At 48.2% G+C, this 24645-nt stretch overlaps 1 protein-coding gene across 3 annotated transcripts in view; it reads left to right on the forward strand.

Annotated features, from left to right (window-relative positions):
* Positions 1–10850: 10850 nt before the first annotated feature.
* The window catches only part of LOC311624388 (desmocollin-3-like), a 35989-nt gene continuing 22194 nt past the window's right edge, over positions 10851–24645 (forward strand). For all 3 annotated transcript variants that reach the window (XM_084887542.1, XM_084887541.1, XM_084887543.1), the window contains exons 1-5: positions 10851–10969; positions 17584–17668; positions 19764–19960; positions 21237–21356; positions 23614–23769. In XM_084887542.1, the coding sequence (XP_084743668.1) occupies positions 10904–10969; positions 17584–17668; positions 19764–19960; positions 21237–21356; positions 23614–23769 (624 nt within the window). In that variant the 5' untranslated portion in view covers positions 10851–10903. The remainder of the gene's footprint in view (positions 10970–17583; positions 17669–19763; positions 19961–21236; positions 21357–23613; positions 23770–24645) is intronic.

Raw genomic sequence — 24645 nt, forward strand, 5'->3', positions numbered from 1 at the left:
GAAATGTGTGTGTGTGTGTGTTTTATTAGATACAACTTTCTATGTTAACAAAAGGAATAGTGTAATTAAAATTGGGTTGTGGCCATTTTGTATATAATAGAATATTTATAGTTCTATATTTAGTGCGAGGATACTGTTTATAAATGCCAAATAGTGATGTTTTTTCAAATAAGCTTTGAAATACAGGGACTGGGAGAGCTCTGTGGGAACATATATTGTATAGCTTTTTGAATGACTTGGTTTGTCATAGCTATGTGCTTGTGTAGTTATTTTTTTACTATTTTAAGATTACAGTTCTTAATAATGTAGAGAAAACTATTTAAATTTTGAAATAATGAGACAAAGTTAAATTTTATAGTCAACCAAATTCCAGGCCAGGTTTCACAGGTTTCTATATATGCTAATCATGTGGACATTTTAAGTGCTTTTCTAACCTTTGTGACTGTGAAGTCATATGCCTATCTTGAATTCACAAGGTTGGCTTATAACAATTGTTTTTAAGGATTAACATTTGATAATTATTCAATAATTGGTTTACCTTTTCCATGGTTTCATTACTGCCAGTCAAATATACTATTTTTAATGAACTACATATGAATTTCTTGTATAGTATTGGTTATGATATAGTATTGGTTATGATAAATCAAGTAGTTTTGAAAATTAGCATGAGGTTGTTAATCACATGTGCGATATGAGAATTTACTTGCGGGGTTTTGTTTTCTTATTTAAAGAAATGAGTCGGTTTCTTTAGAATCCTGTTCTATATTTTTTAGAATTTTAGAGTTTGATTTGGAAATTCATTGTTATTATTTTCTAAAGACTGTGATACTATGGGCTATTGTTAAGTTGTATAATTTCTCTGTGTCTTTTTTTTTTCCATCATAAAATGGGGAATAATAATAGAACTTCTTTCTTAGAGTGACTGTAAGACATTTGAATAAAAAAAAAAAATGGGTTTTAAGCATGAATGTCGTACCCTTAAAAGACACTCCTAATAATATGAAATGATTTTAAGTAAGTCACATGTACAACCTGTGTCATGTTAACAAACATCGATTAGGAAAATAAGATAATGGGAAGGTTTGGGGTCAATGTTTTTTTGTTTTTCACTTTAGAATGTTGTCAGTTGAGTATGTCTCTCTTCATAGTGCTGGCTTGGTAACCTGGTATTACACGTTCAGTAGTTCCGAACATACTAGTACATTGCAGATTGCCGAGGCATGGGCAGGATTGGTGAGCCTCAACTACCATGGAACAAATAAGATGGGAAGAAGTGCCTCCCCTTCTTACATGGGCATGAATGCCAAGGCCCTAGGAAGGTGTGTGGTGAGGCTCCTCCAGCTGCCTGAGAGAGGGCTGGCCTCAGAGGCCAGCATGGGCCTGCCGGGAGTTTACCTCTCTTTGGCAGCCCCCCTGCGGGGTGCAGAGGCTCCGGGGAGAGTGCCTTATGCAGACCTCCCCTTCCCTGCCCCTCCCCGCTCCCCTTCCTAGCTTCCGGATTTCAGAAGTCCCTTCTGCTCTGAGTCTAGTTCCCTCCCTTGTCTGGCCTGTTGGAGGGAGGTGGAGGGGTCCGCTTCCTACTCTTGTTATCAGAGTGTGAAGAGTTGCACAGAGTCACCACTCTGTGTGTGTGTGTGTGTGTGTGTGTGTGTGTGGTGTGTGTGTGTGTGTGTGTGTGTGAGTGTGTGTGTATGTGGGGTGTGTGTGTGTGTGTGTGTGTGCTGCTGCTGCAGTGTGATGGGAGAGGGGCTGTGGTTGGGTAACCATCACTCCAGTCTCCACTTTGCTCTGCAGCTGACACCTGGCCTGATGCTGCATCCTCCAGAGGGCATCTTACTGCAATGGCCTTGGCCTTGGGAGCTCCAGGGCTGACTGGCTTCCAGGGACTCAGGAAGCTGTATCTTACCCACAAACCACCATCCTGAGGTTGTGGTAAATCTTGAGACTCAAAGGAAAAGCAGATAAAATTACTAATCAACCTTAGATCGCCTCAGGAGGCAAATAGCATTCAGACCCCTAGAGGCTTTGCCTGAGAAATGGGCGGTGCTGTTTCAGCAGGAAAGCGATAGGGATTGGCTGGTAGCTCAGTGCAGCCCGTCTTAGGATCTCCCTGTAATCGCCTTTTTTCTTTTCTTTCATTTTTTCTTTTTTTTTGGATCTGACTTTGACAACAGGGTTCCCCCAGTCTCCATTTCCAGCCTTTCCCTGGGCTCCGCATTGAACTCTTGACACCGGATGTTGCCCTGGTCAGCCCTTAGGCAGGTGACATCCTGAGGACAATGGACTTCCCCCTGCGTGTGGCTAGAGACATCGCATGTCCAACCTCCTAGTAAATGAAACTCTGAGGGTTACATGATGCCCGCTTAGACCTCGGTTCTGCTTTGGCCTGAACGACTACACCTGCCAGGATTGACCTGAACAGTCCGTTTTCCTGTAGAGCTTCATGAAATGTATAAATCAGGCCTTGCCTCCCTCTTCTAAGTGCTTCCATGGCTCTTTAGGAACAGATGGGGTTAACATAGAAGCCAAACTCTTTAACAAAGGCTGTGAGATTTTTTTAAAAATTGTTGCTTCTTTTTACCACTTCATGTGCCAGCACCTCTCGCTTCACTGCAGCTCCCCCGGCTTCCCTGTTCCCTGGACCCACTGAGCTGGTGCTCCCTGCCAGGGCTCACCCTTCTGTTCCCTCCGCCTGGACGGCTCTTCCTCCAGAGCACTGGTCCCCTCTGTCCTTCCCGTCTCCAACCAGAGGCCACGGCTGGGGAACGCTTTCCCGCCCGGCCTCTACAACATACCACTGCCCAGGCTACCTTGTTAGGGCAGAAATCAGGCTGGGGGTGGGTGGGTGGGGGGAGTAGGGTGGGGGGAGGAAGCATCAAACCAGACATACTCGGAGGTTCGGAAAAGAACGGTTTTATTTGCACTGGTGCCGGCTCAGTGGAGTCTCCTCCAGAGGCTGAACAAAGCGGGTTTGGCGTTTTCCCCCCCCAGGCTCTTTGTCTCCCATCGATGGCACATACATACGTGCTAGACATTCTTTCTATGTTGCATGGTAAGCTTCTGGGAATCGGTTGCAGTTTGGCGAGGAGGGCCGTCACTGGAGACAGGTTGACTGGCAGTGGCCCCAGGGCACTGGCACAGAGGCAGAGGCAGCCAGCGGATTGCAGCGGCTGAGGCGTGGCCATGGGGATGCCAGCAGGGAGGGGCCGGCCCTCTAACTGTAAACTACGTGGGTGTGGGATGGTGTGATCTTCCTGAAAGAGGCATGAAAGGAAACATGTAGCGTCAGGAATCATGTCTTCACCACGGTCAGTTACCTGTGGCGTAAGAACATTTACATCCTGTCAGCCAAGAGGGTGGGATGGGAAGGCAAACAAGGAGAGAAAGCATGAGCTAAAGGGAAAGATTCAAAAACAAAAAATAAAACACCAGCCCTAACTGGTTTGGCTCTGGATTAGAGCCTAGGCCTGCAGACTGAAGGGTCCCAGGTTCGATTCCGGGCAAGGGCATGTACCTTGGTTGGGGGCACATCCCCAGTGGGAGGTGTGCAGGAGTCAGCTGATGGATGTTTCTCTCTCATCAATGTTTCTAACTCTCTATCCCTCTCCCTTCCTCTCTGTAAAAAAATCAATAAAATATATTTAAATAAAATAAAATAAAATAAAATAAAAACACCAAGTAGAGGTAGCTACCGGTATCTGACAGAGAAGTAGGGCTTTTCCCCAACACTGGCATCAACTCCGGACTCATAAGCTCTTGCAGTGAGTACTTGCCAGAAGCCCCTGTCTTTGTGTCATGTTTCCTGGGCAGGGATGCGAAAAGCCTTCCCAAACAGCTAGCTCTTGCTACCCAAATGGGAAAAGAATCCCAAAATAATAGGGGATCTTTTCCTTTTCCCCAATAGCCGTGCCACCAAAGTAAATGGTGAGAACGGTGCCTATTGCCAACAGAGGGGAATCGGAGTAACATGGGTAGTTGATCTGGAAACAATCTAAAACGCCAAGCCCAAGGGTGAAATGTTCTTGTCCTTGAGATGGGAAAGTACGACCACTGGAAGCTTGCTAGCCATGAACATTTTGAACTTCACTGAGGACGGGAAACCTTGAGATATGAATGCGCGTGTGGGAGGAATACTTGCTTGACATATACTTCCACGGATTTATTGGAATCAAGGCATAAAAATCGACCATCATGGCCAGGAACTACAGTCTATATCCTTGTGCCCAGTAGGTACGAACCTAAGGAAATACACAAAAACCAGCCTTAAGCCGTTTTGTGAAAGTACATACTAGATGGCTCCTACAGATGCTATAACAAGGGCTCACCCACGGGGAATGGAGACATCACCTCTCACTCAAAAGGACACTTAACAAATGAAGAACCTGCATCTCTGGGAAACTTCAAGGTCTGAATTCTCCCAAATTGGTCTCCCGATTTCATTGTATCTCTGTCATCCTATTTCAAGATGAGTAAAGAACCCCCTAAAAGGAATGGAGGAGAGGAACATGTTAGAGGTTCTCGCTCAAATTTGGAGAGAAAGCCTGGCACAGGCCTGGCCAGTTGCCACCCCACATACCGCCTTCTGTGAGCAGGTGCGTTTGGAAAGCTGTCCCTGGGAGAGGCTGGAGGAGAAAGGCTCCGAGCACTTGGTTCCCAGGGGAGGATGTGGATGTTCCCATAGGGGATGTGGCAGAGAATAAGGTGTCCTATGACTCACCTTATGTCATGAGTTGTGCCTGCTCATCACTTTGCAGGGCCTCTCTGGAGAAAGAGAACCGGACTTCCAGTGCACCCCGTGGTGACAAAGGAGAAGGTGAGATTGGGCGACATATGTGTCCAGGATCCTGGGATTACTACAGGAAGGCCGGTCACCACGCGGGAGAAAAGATGCCGTAGCTGTACCCATGGTGCTTGCCATGCCCAGCTTCCTTTTGTCCACCCACCCTGGGCTGACGGGAGTGGGAGGAGGCAGTGCACAGACTCTGCTAGAGCTTTGGGACAAACAGTACAGCGGGTGAGATCAGATCATCGTTGGACGATGGAGAAGCCATTCCAGATAACATCTGGTTTGCATGTTGTCTTGAGCAGGAAGCAACCTTTCTGGAACATGCATGCCTACTGGGCGTGTTATCAGCACCTCATTTTTTTAAAGTTCAGGCAGGACCCCTCTATTTGGGCTGTTCAGCCGAACAGGTATCGGATGTCGCCTTACAGAGACATGCGCAAGTGGAGACGAAAGACCAGATTGCCAGGGAGGGAAGTGTGCAGCTTACGACACTGAAAGGTATACAAGGAAGTGTGGTGCTTGAGAGCAAAGCAAGAGAAGAGCCACCTGTGGAGGCACAGGCCTGCTCCACAGCTGATGGGAAGAAGCCACTCCGCAGAGAGGCAGAGGGCCTGGGCACAGGGCGGGCTGAAAGGACAAGATGCGTCAAGATGAGAAGTCTTATTTATTTGTTTGTTTATTTTTATTTATTTAAAAAAATCCTTTTTGCTGAAACCGGTTTGGCTCAGTGGATGGAGCGTCTGAAAGGCCCCAGGTTCGATTCCGGTCAAGGGCATGTACATTGGTTGCAGGCACATCCCTGGTAGGAGGTGTGCAGGAGGCAGCTGGCTGATGTTTCTCTCTCATAGACGTTTCTAGCTCTCTATCCCTCTCCCTTCCTCTCTATGGAAAATCAATAAAATATTTTTTTTAAAAAATTTTTTTGGTTAATATTATTATGTATATCCTGCCCCCCATTGACCTCATCCAGCCCACCCCGCCCCCGCCCCAGGCCTTCACCACCCTATTGTGTGTCCCTGGGCTGTCATTATATGCATACCAGGTCTTAGATTGATCACCTTCCCCACCCCCCTGCCCCCAACTCCCTCTGAGATTCCACAGTCAGAGGAGAGTGAGTCTTGAATAAATAAAATTAGTGAATAGTAACAATGAAATAATCAGCACACATACATTTCTAAATGCTGAATTAAATAACCCGTGCCCAGGAGGAGCTTGGGAAAGACTGCCTCTGCTGCTGAGCTGGTGGGTAGGCATGGGAGCAGCAGGAGCTGCCTCCTCCCCCGGCTGCTGGGGAGGGACGGCCCCCCAAACCCTGGACAGAAAGGAGGCTGAGGCGATAGGCAGTGAATCAGTGGGGGGGGGGGGGGGGGGTGAGTGGCACCTGGGATCTGGGAGGCAGCCCGCTCACACCTGTACCCTTGGCGCTTGCGCAAGGCCCTGGAGCAGACAGCTGGGCACAAACAGCTCTGGGACTTGAGAACATCAGGACAGAGGCCAGCCTCACCCTGTGGGAGGAGGCTCCCTCCCAGGGAGCCAGCGGGGAGGGTTGGAGATGATTCTGCGATGTGGAGGACTGAAAATTCTCCCTGTGGCAGGCCTGAACCAGAGGGGAGGGTTGGAGATGATGCTGAGATGTGGAGGACTGAAAATTCTCCCTGTGGCAGGCCTGAACCAGAGGGGAGGGTTGGAGATGATCTAAGAGGAGGAGGATTGAAAATTCACTGTCAGGCCTTTGTGACTCCCATACTGTAAGGAGTTATCACTCACACAATAACCTTTTGTTTCTGTGTGGAAATCACCATGCCCGCTGGGCCTGGGAGAAGTCACTGGGAGACAGACCACACCCCCCTCCTTAAAAGGCCCTTTTGGCAGAAGACAGCACTTGGGTGAGGGCACCTGAGGATCCTCATGGGGCAGAGGAGAGCTTGGTGACAGTTCTCACACCCCAGCGGGGGACAAGGACAGCCGGAGAGCTCCTTTCTCAGCCCACACACCCTGTCCGCATTAGACTGCTGTCAGGGTGTGACTCCAGGGGGATAATTCTGAATTTGAGAAGCTCACAAGGTCTGAATTTGGTATGGTGGTTGCCCAGGGGACAGGGACAGGCCACACCTCTGCGGAGGGAGGGAGTTTTCTCCTGAAGGGAATGGAAGGTCCCCCTGTCAATCACTCTGGGCAGACACTGCTCCCAGGTGAGAACTGGGGAAGCAGCCGGAGGGGGAGGGAGGAAAACTTCTCCTGCCTGAGAGGCCAGGGGTCATTTTGGCTAGACTTGTTCTCACTGTCTGGACCACTTCCCTGGGGGTGGGCATAGCCCTTCAGGGGGCGTGGGGGGGGGGGCTGGCCATGGGGCGGCGGGAGAGGGGAGGGGCGGGGATTCTGGCATGGCCTTGTTCTGGGCGGAATGCACTGACTAGTATAGGTTCCTCTTGACTTCCGCTTTCCTCTATCCCCAAGTTTCCAGCGGAGTTTTCAAATGGCCAAGACATGGCTGTTCTCGGGGTGCTCTGGGAAGGTGGCGGAGGGCCTCTAGTCACACCTGGGACAGGGGGACAGGGAGTGGCAGAGGCCCCCAAAGGAGGGAGCAGTGGTGGGTGAGAGAATCCAGCTGCCACCTAAGGGAGGAAGGGAGGGAGGGAGGGAGGGAGGAAGGGGGGGAGGGAGGGGGGGAGGGAGGCCTCTCTAAAGGGCACGTGGTTACCGCCAGGGCAGCCCAGGTCTGGAACCTGCAGCGCTCCTGGCATCTGAGTGCACATTGTACAGTGTGCCCCACTGTTGTCCCAAGTGAGTTGTTCCATGACTATTCCTTGTCCCGTGTGTCCTGAATAGCATCCTGAAGGTGGTTCTGCGCTGCCTTCTCGTGGCAGAACTCCTTTTGTGAAACAGGAACTGTTCAGTCTTTTCCTTGGTCTTAAGCTCCTTTTCATCCCGTTCCATTTTCATGACTGGCACCTTCCCGGCGAACACCATGAGCTGCTCTGGCTGTGTTTCTTAGGGGTCTGTGTGGATCACTGGCCACCCCCAGCGCAGGGGAGCGCTGAGGTGCGGGGGCGAGACCAGCACCTGCGGCCTCCTCGGGCCTGGCAGCTGCACTCAGTGGGCCAGGGGTCAGCCCCGCCTCCTGAGGCCCTGGCCCAGCTTCCTGCTGGGCACCCAGAACCTTCCTATGCGCCTGCTTGCTTCCTACTGAGCACTGTGCAACTCACCTGCACTCATTCCTGAGGTTCTGTACCTTCTCCTAAGATCACTTCCCATTTCTGATCCTTTATTGTTGCTGCCCTTTTGCCTCAAACTAAGAAAGTAACAGGGAAAATAAGATTTTTTTTTTACCTCTATCTTTTAGCAGTGATTTCAAGTGACTTTGCATTTGGGGGTTAGGGTATTAAAATAAAGAGATTTCAGAAAAACTTGTATGCTTTATGATGGCTCATAATGACTTAAAATTAATTCCAGTTTTAATTATGTTCAAACTGAAGTTCATGTTTGTTTGTTTGTTTTTAATACTTTTTCAATGATTTCAGAGAGGAAGGGAGAGGGAGTGCTGGAAACATCAATTATGAGACGGAATCATGGATCGGCTGCCTCCTGCACACCCCACACCGGGGATCGAGCCCACAGCCCGGGCATGCGCCCTGACCAGGAATCCACCTGTGACCTCCTGGGTCATAGGTCCACGCTCAACCACTGAGCCATGCCACATTGGCCCACCAGCCAGGCTGAAACTCGTGTTTTAAATAAATTTGCAAACACTCATTTAAAATTATAATTTACATGAGAAAAAGTAAAGCAATTTAAATTTATCTCCAAGTCATATTTATGTGATAATTTTAATTGCTTGTAAAAATTTTCTCTAAGTTATAAAAATGCCTTGCTTTTTATTAAGACTTAGACTAATATTCTCACGATGGGCAAACATGTGCTACAACACAGGCAATTTTAAGATAATTACTAATACTATGTCCAGTTATTATTTCTTATTTATACTGCAGCTAGAATCTTGCAGTACAAATAAAAGCACTCCGAATGTTCTTTGTAACATTATTTCTGGAGTATATGTTGATAACTTTTATTTTGTAGCAGCAAAAAATGAAAGCTTAGGGGACAGTCAGGAGGTTTAACCTGGAGCTAATGGGCTTAACTACCTTCCTCTTTCACGGCACAGATGAGACAAGCAGCTGCTAGCTATCTTAGAGTTTCAGTCTCTGGGAAGACAAAAATAACCAGGTCAGACTCGCTCTAGTAGAGAAGGTTAAAATCACTGAAAACTAGGACTGCTTAGAACGAAGAGAAACATTTCAAAGTAGCTTATTCCTTAAGCATTCAGGGAAAGCAGTGTCAATGCATACACAGGCTCATTGGTGAAACAGTTCATTACCTCACCCGGAGTGAAAATTCTCTCACTGTAGCTATGTAACAGGTATGCAGCTATGTATAGGGCAGTGGTCGGCAAACTCATTAGTCACCAGAGCCAAATGTCCACAGGACATTGAAATTTCTTTGGACAGCCAAAAACCAGTTTCTGTGCATGGGCCAGGAAGTTTAAATCGCACTGTATGTGCGTGCCCGAGTGCCCACACGTGGTATTTTGTGGAAGAGCCACACTCAAGGGGCCAAAGAGCCGCATGTGGCTCGTGAGCTGCAGTTTGCCGACCACTGGTATAGGGTATAAAACCCCCACACATTTAACTAGCTAACCAAGACTTAAAAGTAAGAATATACTAACACATGTTCTGCTCATTGACACACGATAGTCAATAGGTAGGTCTCCTTTAGGGTCCAGAGTTTTAGGCTGTAGAGTTTCCTTTGACCATACACGGAGTGATGCTAAATGTAATGACTAAACCACTGATTGGCATACTTTTGAGAAAAACGAGTTCTTTCTTAGAAGGCTCCTTGTAAGGTGACCAGACATCCGGATTTTTAACAATTTGTCCTGCGTCCCGCGGTGAAAATCGGGGCTTTTTAAAACTGCTGCGAATTTGGAAACAGCCTCGGTGATTGGATCAAAAAACTATGGTGCAGCTACACAATGGAATACTATGCTGCCATAAAAAAGAAGGAATTCTCATCATTTGCAGCAACCTGGATGGAATTGGAGAACATCATGCTGAGTGAAATAAGCCAATCAATGAAAGAGAAACACCACATGACCTCACTCACTTATGGATAATAAAGAACATTATAAACTGATGAACCAAAAGATGGATATAGAGACAGTAAAGCAACAAGCAGATTGTCAAATTACAGCGGGGAGGGGAGGGAGATCTGGGGGAGATAAGAGATCAACCGAAGGGCTTGTGTGCATGCATATAAGCAAAACCAATGGATGAAAAACTCTGGCGCGCGGGGGGGGGGGGGGGAGAGCATGTATGGGCGTGGGGGGGGGGGCAATGGAAAGATATGTACACATATAATACCTTAATAAAAAATAAATAAAAAAACCGCCGCGGGACGCAGGACAAATTGTTAAAAATCGGGACTGTCCCGCCAAAAGCGGGACGTCTGGTCACCTTATCCTTGGGCCCTAAGCAGCACCCCTGTGCGGGCGCTTGGGGTGGTCAGAGGGCAGAATCCCCTTTCTTTGGCACACGTGCCAGCCTCCTGTGCCACTGGGGACCCTGTGCCTCCATTAGGGGCAGCTGCTGGGGGAGAACATGGGGCATTCTGGAGGAGAAGCCAGCAGACGCGCCCAGAACCTCGCCCACCGGGAGGCCAGGGGAACCGTCCCGCACCCAGGGGGACCGTCCCGCACCCAGGGGAACCGTCCCGCACCCAGGGGGACCGTCCCGCACCCAGGGGAACCGTCCCGCACCCAGGGGAACCGTCCCCGCACCCCGGGGCGCCCGTCCTCGCCCCCAGGGGCACCGTCCCCGCACCCAGGGGGACCGTCCCGCACCCCGGGGCGCTGTGGGCGGACCCGCCCGGAACAGGGAAAGGGGCGGGAGGGGAGGAGGCGCCCGCCGGGGCGGAGGGCTGGGCGGCGATGACACTGGGAAGCGGGGCGGGGCGGGGCGGGGCGGCGGCTCTGTCCCACCCCGGCCCGGGCCCCGGGCCCCGCAGACACACCGCAGAGAGGAGCCGCTCACCCGCCTGCCGCTCCCGCCCGTCCCGCCGCCAATGGCCGCCGCCGCGCCCCCCATGGCCCTGCGCGGGGCGCCCCGCCGCCTGCTGCTGGCCCTGGCGGTGAGGGGGGGGGACCCGGAGGGGAGGGAGGGAAAGCGCCCCCCAAAGACCGGGAGCCGCCGAGCCCCGACCTCCGAGGCGGCGGGAGGGGGGGATGCGGTCCGGTGGACGGGCCGGGACCCGGTGCGGGGCGGATGGAGGGGGCGCGGGGCGGATGGAGGGGGCGCGGGGCGGACGGAGGGGCCGCGGGGCGGACGGAGGGGCCGCGGGGCGGACGGAGGGGCCGCGGGGCGGACGGAGGGGCCGCGGGGCGGACGGAGGGGACGCGGGGCGGACGGAGGGGACGCGGCCCCGCTCCTCCCCGCGCGCCGCCCCCGGGGCTGAGGCTCCCTCTCCGGTCCGGGCGGCGCTGGCTTCGGCCTGGGGTCTGGTCTGCGGTGGGCGGGGGCGTTGGGAGCGCGCCCAGGGCACAGGTCTGGGTGGGGTTAGAAGCCCAGACGCCCACCCTAGCCTGGGGTGTCCTGGGTCCTGGGCCCGGGAACCCTGAGACCCACCCAGCACGGGGTCTGCCTGGAGAGGCCTTGGGGCGCTGGGGGGACTGGGAGACATCCCCAAAACCCGGAGCCCCAGGGAGGCGGGTGCATGGGGACCTGCTGGGAGAGGGGCTGGGGAGCCATCCGAGGCTCCGGGCCCCACGGACTGATGGGCCCCGGGGAGAGCTCCCTGGCCCCCGGGTAGCTTGACTTTGGCTGCTCCCTGCCCCCCCGCAGGCAGAGGGGCCCCAGCTTTGCCCGCTCTTTGAAGGAATGAGCTATGAATATTGGGGTGATAGTTATGATCGCGAGCCACATGCGGCTCTTTGGCCTCTTGAGGGTGGCTCTTCCACAAAACACCACGGCCTGGGCGAGTCTATTTTGAAGACATGGTGTTAGAAGAAGTTTAAGTTTAAAACCTGTGGCTCTCCAAAGAGATGTCCATGGTGTGCTGTTGGTATTTGGCTCTGCTGAAGAATGAGTTTGCGGACCACGGATAAGGCACAGTTGTGGGCAAAGAATCATGCAAACGCGGGCATCGGCTGCCAGGCCGCTGTTCCAGCACATGCCCCAGCGACCCTGCCTCCTGACAGCGAACTGCGCGCAGCGTGTGCCTGTGGGCACAGCGGGCCCAGCCTCCTGTGTGGGCGCCATGGGGGCTCTGGGTGCTGGTGTCTGCTGAGAGGCAGGGCCCAGAGCGGGGCCAGCAGAGGAGGTTTCTGGTTCCCAGATTCCTCCGCTGGCCGGAGGGCAGGGCAGGGCGCAGGGCGCTGGCCCGGTGCAGGGTGGGGGGTATTGGGGCGCGGCAGGCAAGAAGATGCCTGCACCCGGAGATAGCATCAGCCGCGGGATAGACGCTCCGGAGGCTGCTGTGAGAACAGTTCGCTGCGTCCAGGGGAAGCGGGCGGCTGGGCTTCTCACAGGGAGTGCTGGGGAGAGCCTATGGGATCCTCCTTCCAAACCCGGGTCAGGAGCGCCCTCGCTCTGTCCAGGTGGGTCAGCGAAGACCTCTCCTGGCCACACCAGTCTGGACTTCCTTCTGACTCCTCCGATAGCAACTTTTCAGGCTATTACATTGCCATCACCCGGGAGAAGCAGTTTTCATTTAAAAATATATATATATATTTTATTGATTTTTTTTTACAGAGAGGAAGAGAGAGGAATAGAGAGTTAAGAAACATCGATGAGAGAGAATCATCGATCAGCTGCCTCCTGCACACCCCCCACTGGGGATGTGCCCTCAATCAAGATACATGCCCTTGACCGGAATCAAACGTGGGACCCTTCAGTCCTCAGGCCGAGGCTCTATCCACTGAGCCAAACCGGTCAGGGCCACAGTTTTCATTTTATGGCTTCCTTAATGGGGCGCTCACACAATCCCACGTTTGAAGTGAGCTCTTCAAAGCACCACACGGAGGCTTTGAACCTCAGCCTTCCCACCCAGCGGAGTCCCGGGCGGGGGAGTCTTTCCATGTGCACTGTCCTCCCGTGTCCCCTTGTCCTCCGCACACAAAGGAAAGAGGGAACACGGAGAGGGGGAGATTCCTCACGAAGCAAAAGGGATGGTGCACACGGATGTGCGTTAGTTCAGTTCTGAGATGTCTATCCAGTTGCAAATACTAACATTCTTTTAAATATGTGCTTACTATTGCTCACCGTATACAACCTGCCTTGGGCATTACATTGTTATCTTTTATCTATTAGAAATAGGGTGTAATGGGACACGGTTAACCCACCTTTTGGCTAACAACGGCTCTTCTTCAAAAGGAAGGGAACGTGTTGCTGTTTTATAGCACACCATGTTTTTACCTTGTTTTCCCCCGGAACTGTGAATTCTGCCCGAAGCCTGTGTTGACAAACTGGCATTCTACCTTTCCAGATTTTATAATGTTCATGAAAGAGAACGTGGACCGTGGCCCCTTTCCCAGAAAGACTTTTTTTTTTTTGTGGTTGTTGTTTACAACAATGGATATAGTCATCTTTTTAAAGTAAAAATGGGCATGATCCTGTTATTTTTTGCCCTAATGAAAAAAAGCTTAGGGCAAATAAAGGAAGCAAATGAGAACTGGTTCATAGTGAAGCCGAGATCTTAAGGAAGTCAAAGTTTCAGTGTGCATTCAGCTCTATATATTTAGATCAGTGCATTATCCGCTACCTTTTCCAAAGGAGGTTGTTGCTGTTCACACTGAGACACTGCGAGATCCTGAATCACTCTGAATCACAAATGCCCCTAAGCCCAGGCACATTTTGGGCTCTGTTGTAATTCCTTTGGCAGTTGACATTCCATATATGGCACCTGACTTGTGGTTAATCATCCTTCTCATTTAACTGGAATCCCATCTTAGAGTTTGCTAGAAAAAAATTCAGTAGAATCATCTCAGCCCTGAGATTACACAGGTAAACTTTACAAGTTACCTTTGATAGGATAAGAATCTGAAAGATGATGTTTTCACTTTGCAGAAGGTGCTATAACAGAAAAAGTTATGAACTTAAAATTCCATAACTATTCTGCTAAGTCAAGACAATATCTTTATTTATTTATTTTTAAACTACAAATCTTTTTTTAAAAAAAATATATGTTATTGATTTTTTTACAGAGAGGAAGGGAGAGGGATAGAGAGTTAGAAACATCAATGAGAGAGAATCATCGATCAGCTGCCTCTTGCACACCCCCTACCAAGGTACATGCCGTTGACCAGAATTGAACCTGGGACCTCTCAGTCTGAAGGCTGACGCTCTATCTACTGAGCCAAACTAGTCAGGGCTACTTAAACTGCTTTTTCCTTCATTAAAAAGGGTGTTCTTTTAGAAGCCCACCTTGTACATTCATTCACTGTAAAACTGAACAACATGCAAAAGTGGTACAATCTCAAATAGCATCTTTCGTCCTCACTCTCCTTTTGGCATTAGCTTTTCTATCAGTATTTAATGATTTGTATGATAAGCTTTTTATCATACGATTAATGAAATTGGACAGTACTGTAATATGAACCAAGGCGATTTATTTTCCCAGACTACAGTAGGTTAATCATTTTAAAACATTTAAATTGTTATATTTTGATTTAAAGTTGTTTGCAACTCTAGGGTATGTAAGTCAGATATTTAAAGTTGTCCTGAAGTTTCTCCATTAAAAGAGAGATTTTGTAATTCAAATAGCCAACCCATAATTCACCAATCTTTTAAAAAAAAGTCTTTTTGAATGCTGCAGTTTTTATTGGGAGTGCTTTTATATAAAAGTTATTTTTAAAAATTTCTTCAAAGGTCATTACTTCATCATTGCTAACCTAATTATGCCTTCGCATTTTTTACTTTATTTTCAATAACATATCCAGTCCCCATACATATAGTATCAAATCATTTTTATTTTCAAAAAGCAAGAAATAATTGAAATCTGTATATGAAATCTGTATATGGATTTCACCCCTTTACAAACGATATTAGTGAATTAATTGGATGTTCTTTCTCATGAGGTACTATACAACAGTGAAAATGAACTACTGCTATATACTCAGCATGCATACATTTCACAAACATAGTTTGAGCAAAGAAATCCACAATAAGCATGTGACTGCATATATTGAAAAGCCAAAAATTTGGCAAAATACACGTGTATCTTTTTGAAGGAGGGAAGGAAATGTAGATGGGAGAGGCCTTGAAGAGAACAGTAATGTTTTATTTTATAACAATGAAGGAGGGTGTTCTAGTTTTCATTTTATTGTTTTAAAAGGTGCCTATTTATGCTACATATAGTCTTCTGTATTTATATTTTAGAAAGAACATTAAAAAATAAACAAGCAATAGAGAGATAAACAAAGCCAAACATGCTTTGAAATATAAACCTTGCTATGATTGAGCAAGTGAAAAACAGGGAGGCACAAATCAAACAATATTGAGAATAAAAGGAGGCATACTCATCAAGAGGACACATGTTTTAAAAATTAAGTGAAAGTATTAATAGATGATTCCAATTAATTTGAAAACAGAGTTGGGCAATTTCTTACAGAATTCAAATAGCCAACATGGACTCCAGGGGTAAACAAAGTCTACACAGACTTAGAACCATTGAGACACTGAATTAGGAGCCACGCACATGCTTCCCTCCCATCCATCAGGCCCAGACCTGTGATCGGTGCATTCCTCCATAATTACTTGGAGCAGGTAATTTGTATCTTATATAAGCCATTTCAGAGGACAGAAAAAAGCTAACTCACTTTATGGGGATTGTATGAAGTTGAGAAGGTGTAGCTTGATCTTATTTATGGACATATACTTAAAATACTAAAATAGCAGGAAACGAAACCAATAATGTCTTAAAGATCACCATGCCCTATAAGGTTTGTCACAGGAGTGGAATGACGGTTTCACATCAGGACATCTATTATTGTATTTTAACATATAGTAATATATTCAGAGAGAGAGAAGATCATACATTTGTTTCAAAATAAGTGGGTCGCTATCTTTATTGTTATAAAAATCCTGAGCAAACTAGGGATCTAAGGGAATAACCCTTCTTAATATAGTGAAGCCTGCCTACCATGAATGAATGTGTGGATGACAGGAAAAGAGAAGTACTCAAAACTAATGGTGAGCTGCTAAAACCGTTCTCTTTGAAGTGAGAAACAATCCCATGTTGGTCCCTATAACTGCTTTTAGCCAGCCATCTCCTGAGGTCCTCACCGGCACAGTAAAAGTCTAATTGCCGTTTTTGCCTGCTGTAGGATTAGCTTCCTGGGACATCCAGCGCTGTCTGGACAAACTGCTAGAGCTAATAAAAGTAAGCACGTTTTGCCGAAACCGGTTTGGCTCAGTGGCTAGAGCTTTGGCCTGTGGACTGAAGGGTCCCAGGTTCGATTCCGGTCAAGGGCATGTACCTTGGTGGCAGGCACATCCCCAGAAGGGGGTGGGCAAGAGGCAGCTAATCAATGTTTCTCATCGGTGTGTCTAACTCTCTATCCCTCTCTCTTCCTCTCTGTAAAAAAATCAGTAAAATCTATTAAAAAAAAAAAAAAGTAACCTCGTTTTCTGGATGAAACAAATCTAAAAGGATTTTGATCAGCTGATCATGAAAAAGTTGTGGAAGAGTAGGAGGCTGAACAAAACAAACCAGATGAGAGGGATTGAGGTCACCGGAACACATACCATGTTTATTTTGGTCTTCGGGTCCTTTGCATTTCCACAAGGATTAATGTTTAATTGCTGCAAAATAGATAGGTAGATAGATAGATAGATAGATAGATAGATAGATAAAAATGAAGTAAAGCTATTTGGGATTTTGATGGAAATGGTGTTGCATCATAGGACTGTGTCTTCTGATGTATGAAGATGACACTGATGTATGAAGATGACATATCTGTTGTTTGCTTGCGCATTCAGATATTTTTATTGCTCGTGCACAGGAATGCCATTGGCTCGGGTACTTTGGTCTTACGTTCTGCAAACTTGCTCCACTCATTTGTTATTCATGTTATTGTGGGGTGGACTTCTTAGGATTTCCTATGCGCAAGGTCAGACCATCTGCAAACAGACGAGTTTACTTCCTTTCCAACCTGATGCCTTCAGTTTGTGTTCTCTGTAGTTCCCTGGCTGGCCGAGCTCCGCGCAGTGCTGAGTGGAGGGGTGAGAGGGGGCGTTCGATTGTCCCCCAGGTCAGAGGGCAGCGGCCCTCCGCAGAGTGGGTGTGATGGTAGCTGTAGGTTTTCCACAGATGCCCTTCTCCGGTAGAGCAAGGTCCCTTTTCTTCCTAGTTTGTTCATTATAAATGGGTGTCGAGTTTTGCCAATTGCTCGTTTTACATCTGTTGAGATGATCACGTCCTTTTATTCTGTTTTTAAAAAATCCTGTATTAAGGTAAGATTTCCATACACAAAGCTGTGTGTGTTTAATGGTGCCGCCTGATGAGTTAGATAAGTGTAAATCCGTGACCTCATCACCTCTGTCTGTGCCATAAACATAGCCAACACGTTCACAAGTTTCCTCCCACCCTCATCATTGTTATTTAATAGTGAGTGTACAGTACGGCATTGTTAGCTGTGAGCACTGTGCTATGAACATCTCTAGGACTTATTTCCATTGCGTAAGTAAAGCCTTGTTCTTTATTCTGCACCTTATTCATGCAGCCTTTTTACTTTATTTTCATTCTAGGTCTTCAGTTTTGCGTGTGAAGCCTGCGAAAAGGTGATTTTCCATACGCCTTCCACACTAGAGGCAGACAGACTGGTGGGCAGAGGTGAGTAGTGTGAAAACAGTGTTTTTAGGACAGAAATGTGGCTTACCTGCCCTGGAAAGAGCAGCTGGCCTGACCTGGGCATTGCGGGATCAGCCTGCATAGTTGTAACTAGAGACAATGGGAGATAATGTAAATACATGCTTCTGCTCTGCATGCCTGCACTGAGTTTGAGTTGAATGCTCAGGGTCCAAGCCTTGTGTCTGTGGTCATTCGGGCTTTGAGAGTCTAACACGTACATGCAGACTTACATGTAGAAAGAGCCCTGCATGGCTGTAGGACTGCAGCTCTGGAGAAGGAGAGGTAAGGCACTGGCGATCAGGGCAGGTTATCAATACCGGGCTGCCTCCCGGAGCACCGCAAGGGGAGCCACTCCATCAACACAGAACCCAGCCCTTGGCTTCTGAGGAGTTAGGGAGCCTCAGACGTTCCCAGTAGCTGAGAAGCTTGGCCCAGGCCGACATTCTCTGTGGTACAAGGAATATTGTAGGAAAGTGTCATGATAGGTTTTAAAATATATATTTTATTGATTTCAGAGAGGAAGAGAGAGATAGAAACATCAATGATGAGAGAATCATTGATCGGCTGCCTCCTGCACACCCCACACTGGGGATTGAGCCTGCAACCCAGGCATGTGCCCTGACCAGGAATTGAATTGTGACCTCCTGGTTCATGGGTCGATGTTCAACCACTGAGGCATGCCAGCCAGGCATGTCATGATGTCTTAAAAAAGAGAGATATGACTCTTTCTAGAGATACCAAATAATTTTTCAACAGAGTATACCATTTATGGTTATAGTGCCTCATTTAACTTTATTAAACAAACTAGAGACCCTGTGTACGGATTCATGCACCAGTGGGATCCCTCAGCCTGGCCTGCGAGATCAGGCTGAAACCGGCTCTCTGACATCCCCTGAGGGGTCAGAGAGAGATACAGGAGGTTGGCCAGTTGGGGAGGAACCCTAGGAGGACTCCAGGGCACATCTGGCCCATCTCACTCAGTCCTGATTGGCTAGACCCCAGCAGCAAGCTAAGCTACCAGTTGGAGCATCTACCGCCTGGTCGTCAGTGCACATCATAGCGAGCAGTTGGGTGAGCTTAGCATATCATTAACCTATCATACTTCAATTGGCTGAAGGGATGACTGGACACTTAGCATATTAGGCTTTTATTATATAGGATGTCCCTATTGTTCCTGTGGGGAGGAAGAAAGGCCCTGCTGTAGAGAGTGGCCAGGGGTGTTCCTCTCGGGAAAGAGACCAGAGCTTATCGTTGTGCTAAAAATGCTGAGATGAGAGAAAGAGGTCATTGCTCCTAAAGACGGGCACGTCTTTCTGACTGTGCACTCCCATTTAGGATGAGAGAGAGCGGGATGCCTGGGCAGCGTGGATTCTCTGTGAGGTTATCACTTCCGTGAGGAGCAGTGTGCCAGCCTGGTTCTGGGAAGGCAGGCAGCTGAAGAATGGGGTGGATTTGATATTTTGATCTCGGTATCCAAACACCTAAAGGAATAAATACTTCTCTTGCTTGCTCTTTATTAGAGGGCCACATTCCCAGAGAAAGAAGACCCCTTGTGGCCTTTTGGTGGGAGGTTTGCGAAACTACGAACACGGAGAGGACTGGGAGCTCTGGGGGTGGGGAGGTGATGGTGGGGGGCTGGGGAGAGTGCCCATGGGAAGAATTCGAAGGTACATTTGACTTTTCCTGACGTGACTGCTTTCCTAACTCACACCTGCCTGGCTGTGTAGGCTGAGCTTCTGTATATTGACTCAGGTGTGTGTGGGCGTGTAGGCCAGCTCTGTCAGACCGCAGACACACACCTGTTTCCTAGGAAGGTTCCTTTCATAGCCATGGGGAAGCATGGGAAGTCTTAAAAACCCCTCCCTCACACACATATACCATCAGGAGTGTTTTTAGCTGAAAGAACATTACCCTTTAAAAAATATGCAGGTGAAGAGATTGCTTATATGTTTGTTACATGCACGGTGGCTGGTCTGTCTCTGCTGTATGGCTTTGAAGATGACTTAGAAATCAGTTGCCACATTTCCTTCTGTTTGCGTGCCTTTCTGCTTTGCCACGTGACTGTGTCTACACGCAGTGAACTTGGTGGAGTGCCTCAGGTCTGCCGACCGTGTCCAGTCCAGCGATCCTGCCTTCAGAGTTTTCCGGGACGGCTCCGTCTACACGGCCGGCTCCGTGGTGGTAGTCGATGGGAGGTCCTTCACCATCTGGCTCTCCGACACGAGGACACAGGCCCAGGAGCAGATCACTGTGGTCCTGCAGCCGCAGAGGAAGGTATGGGTGCACTGAGATTCCCACGCACGGCTTCCTTTTCAGTAAATATACATGGTTTTCAAACCGCAAAGAGAACCAAAGGTTACATAGGATATTTCCTCTCCTTTGCTCTTTCTCCTCCTCCTCTTCCTTCTCCTCCTCCTCCTCCTCCTCCTCCTCTTCCTCCTCCTCCTCCTCCTCCTTCTTCTTCTTCTTCTCCTTCCCCTCCTCCTTCTTCTCCTTACCTTCCTCCTCCTTCTCCTTCCCCTCCTCCTCCTCCTCTTCCTAGTCCTCCTCCTCCTTCTCCTCCTTCTCTTCCTCCTTCTCCTCCTTCTCTTCCTCCTCCTCCTCCTCCTCCTTTTCCTCCTCCTCCTCTTCCTCCCACTCCTCCTCCTCCTGCTCCTCCTTCTTTTACATATTTTTATTGATGTCAGAAAAGAAGGAAAAGGGAGAGAAAGTTAGAAACAACAACGATGAGAGATAATCATTGACTGGCTGCCTCCTGCACCACCCCCTACTGAAGATCAAACCCACAACCCTGGCATGTGCCCTTGACTGGAATCAAACCTGGGACCCTTCAGTTCACAGGCTGATGATCTATCCACTGAGCCAAACCAACTAGGGCTGCTCTTTCTTCTAACGGTGTGTTTCCTTTCTCTCCCCCTCTCCCCTTTCCGAGCACTGCTAAAACGGGGGTTCTGCTTTGTTGAATCTAAATGACCCCTCCCCTGTGAAGACTTCTGCTGCTGCTAAGGCCGATTTGGGCTGAAGTATATTCTTTTTCCTTGCTCTGGTTCACCTAAGAGTTTGAAGTTTTAGCAGAAAGAACAACTAAGAGCTGCATAAGAACTAAGGGGAGCCCTAGCCAGTTTGGCTCAGTGGATAGAGTGTTGGCCTGTGGATTGAAGGGTCCCAGCCAAGGGCACATACCTGGGTTGTGGTCTGGATCTCCAGTAGGGGGCGTGCAGGAGGCAGCAGATCAAAGATTCTCTCTCATCAATAAAAATATACATATATTAAAAAAAAAAAAAGAACTAAGGGGCAGAGATGCTCCCTCACCTGAGCGGTGGGTGGTCAGCGTTAAGAAGGCATGCGCAGGGAAACTCCAGTTTCTGAAACCTGCACCACCTGGATACACTCTCTCTTCCCCTCCAAAGGAAGAGGCCTTATTGTCTGGTCTGCATGGAAATGTTTGAGCCTGACCCTCCAGGGAGGCGTCAGGAGTATGGGCTGTCCGTTATCTTACCCCAGCGCGGGTTGGGATGCTTTTGTTTATGAATTTTCTCTCTACATGCAGGGCCTGAGGAAAAGACACGCTAGAGAAACAGTGCTCCGGCGCGCCAAGAGGCGGTGGGCGCCCATCCCCTGCTCCATGCAGGAGAACTCCCTGGGCCCGTTCCCTCTGTTTCTTCAGCAGGTAGGTTTGCATGCCTCTCACTGGGCGTGTTTTAACTCCAAAATCTGTTTTATATATTCCAATTTAATCATTCTTTAAACATTTTTTTAAAAAAACAACAGGTTTGATTGAAGATATTCATAAAGCCGTAAGGGTAATAAAAGTGAGTAAAGTGAGAAAAATCACTAAAATCTATACTAATAAAAGCATGATATGCTAATTAGACCAGACAGCTGAACGACCTTCTGGATATCATTTTGGATGTCCTTCTGGACAAAGCCAGGGAGGCTAGGGCCGAGGCAGAAGTCGTTAGGGGCTGTCAGGCTCGCAGGGGAGTGGTTAGGGGCAATCAAGCAGGCAGAGGCAGTTGGGGCAAACAGGCAGGCAGGTGAGCGGTTAGGGGTGATGAGGCAGGCAGGAGTATGTTTCTACTGTGTTTGTTAGTTTGTTAAATTCTACATATGCGTGAATGTGTCTTTCTCTGACTGGCCTGTTTCACTTAGCATCATAATCTCCAGGTCCATCCACGCCACTGCAGAAGTGAGATTTCCTTCTGTTTTCACGGCTGAGCAGTATTTTATTGTGTCCACGTACTGCAGTGTTTTGTTCTTCCCCAAAGAGAGGAAAGGAGAGAGGGAGAGTTAGCCTCCCACACGCACTTCACAAGGAATCAAACACGTCACCTGGGCATGTGCCCTGACCGGGGATCAAACTTGACACCTTTCAGTGTCCGGGACTATGAGCCACAGTGCAGCCAGGACGATGGCAGCTTTCTATCCACTCACTGCTAAGTAGCCAGTGCAGGATACCAGCTTCCTCCGAGAAGCTGTCTCCTCAGCTCCCGCCTCTGCACGCACAGCCAGCCCCTGGCCGAGCCTGCTGGCTGGATCTTCAATTCTCTCCAGAGTCTAACACTCGTCACCACCTTGCTGCGGTGCCAGCCCAGCAAACTGTCACTCTCCTCTGAATTACCTCAGCAACTTCCTAAACCAGTGGTTCTCAACCTTCCTAACGCTGCTGCCCTTTCATACAGTTCTCACGTGGTGGTGACCCCCAACCATAACATTATTTTCGTTGCTACTTCATGACTAACTGTGATTTTGCTCCTGTTATGAATTATAATGTAAATATCTGTGTTTTCCCACGGTCTTAGGTGGCCCCTGTGAAAGGGGTCTCGGCCCACAGGTGGAGAACTGCTGTCAGGGGTCACATAAGACCATGGGAAAACACCGATATTTGCATTACGATTCATCACAGTAGCAAAATCACAGTTATGAAACAGCAACGAAAATAATTTTATGGTTGGGAGTCACCACCACATGAGGAGCTGTATTAAAGGGTCGAGGCATTGGGGAAGGTTGAGAACCACTGCTTTAAATGGCCTTCCTGTTTCTTCCCTGTGTATCTATCCAAGTCTAGTTTTAACAATGGTCAAGTATTATCTTTAAAAAATGTAAGTCAGATATCATCTCTTCATCTGACGCCAAGCAAGAGGGCCCCATGACTGCATCCCCCTCCATCTCCTCCTCTTCCCCAGTTTCCCCAGCCTCAGCGCCTTGTTCCTGCTCCTGGCACACCCCGCCCTGGTCCCACTGACTTCCTGCTCCCTCCACCGAGAATCTTCCCTGTTTATCCTAGAGCTCATTCTTTCCATCTTTGTCCCTCCTCTCCGCAGGGACATTGCAGGGGGCATCCCTTCTCTATGGATGAGAGTCCCAGGAGGCCTCACTCTTGCCAACAGTCAGCATTATTGTTCTTTTCCTTCTTTGCCAAATCACACAATATAAAGTTATGCCCATTGCGTGTAGTTAGATTTTCTTTGGTTTCTGTTTGTGCTGAACATTGTTTTCATTAAATTTGAGCCGTTAAAAAAACCTTTTGCCAAATGCTTTTTACGCTTTGTGTGTTGATGAAGTGACAAATGATGGTTTTATTAAAGTTGTCTCTTTAAAATAACAATATAGCCCTGACTGGTTTGGATCAGTGGATAGAGCATTGGCCTGCGGACTGAAGGGTCCCAGGTTTGATTTCGGTCAAGGGCATGTACCTTGGTTGCAGGCACATCACCAGTAGGAGGTGTGTGGGAGGCAGCTGATCAATGTTTCTCTCTCATCGATATTTCTGACTCTCTATCCCTCTCCCTTCCTCTCTGTAAAGAAATCAATAAAAGTATATTAAAAATAAAATGAAATAACAATATGAACACATAAGCTGAATTTTTAAAACACGAGCATTTTAACAGAATTTAACTTCTTATGTCTATATTTTTTCCTTCCAGGTTCAGTCCGATGCAGCCCAGAACTATACCATCTTCTACTCAATCAGTGGACGTGGCGTTGACCAAGAACCTTTAAACTTGTTTTTCATAGAAAAAGACACTGGAAATCTGTATTGTACTCGGCCGGTGGATCGGGAAGAATATGATGTTTTTGATGTAGGCATTTGATGGGTATACGTGACTTTAAATGACTGAACTATGTTTCTTCTGGTACTCTCCTCTTTCCTGTCTTCTGGCATTCTCTTCTTAGAGGGCATCTGAAGTAAAGGAGATAAATGATGCAGTATTTTGGAATATTTCTACTTTTTATGTCAGCTGCTGGTGGCGGTATGGTTTTCTCTCTCCGGGACTTGGCCACGGTCTGTCCTCTTCTGCTCTGATCACTTCTCTTGTCTTCCTTCCACTTATATGCTCTCTGACCATGTCTGAGTACTAGCTACAAAAGCAAAAGTCAGAGACTAAACTCAAACAAAGTTACTAAGCCAGCGTGCTGACGTGGATGAGCTTACAGTCGCTGGGGAATAACTGAGGCCATGTTCAGTGTAATGTGGTCAGTGCTGTGGGGTCCTGTGGTCATCCATGCGGTGCAGGGACTATGATTCCCCAAGAAAAAAGGGGTGTTCTTCCTAGAAGAAGGAAGAGATCTGGGTGAACAAATGTGACTGATGTCCACCACATGGCATTTATCAGTTTTTTGGTTAGAAAATTATCAACTCAGCGTTGTAGTCACATGCTGAATCGGAATACATTCTATTTGGCATTATAATGCCCTTAGTTTCATAGCAACACAGAAACTGGCAAATGGATTTTGTTGGAAAAACTCTTAAAGTATGTGATCCATGAGGTAAAACAGTGAAAGAGCATGGCATTGTCAGGATTGGAAACCACTGCTTTATTTGGGAGAAGTAGGGATTTTTCTCATTCCCCTGAGTTTGTCTTCTCAGCTTTCTGATGGTGGAGTGAATACAGATGATAATCCAAGCTTCTTATTCATATTGAACTTCTCAATCAAATCTACAGGGTTGCCCATGA

The sequence above is a fragment of the Pipistrellus hanaki genome, assembly GCF_964339955.1.
Source record: "Pipistrellus hanaki genome assembly, chromosome: 6".
Taxonomy (NCBI): Eukaryota; Metazoa; Chordata; class Mammalia; order Chiroptera; family Vespertilionidae; genus Pipistrellus; species Pipistrellus hanaki.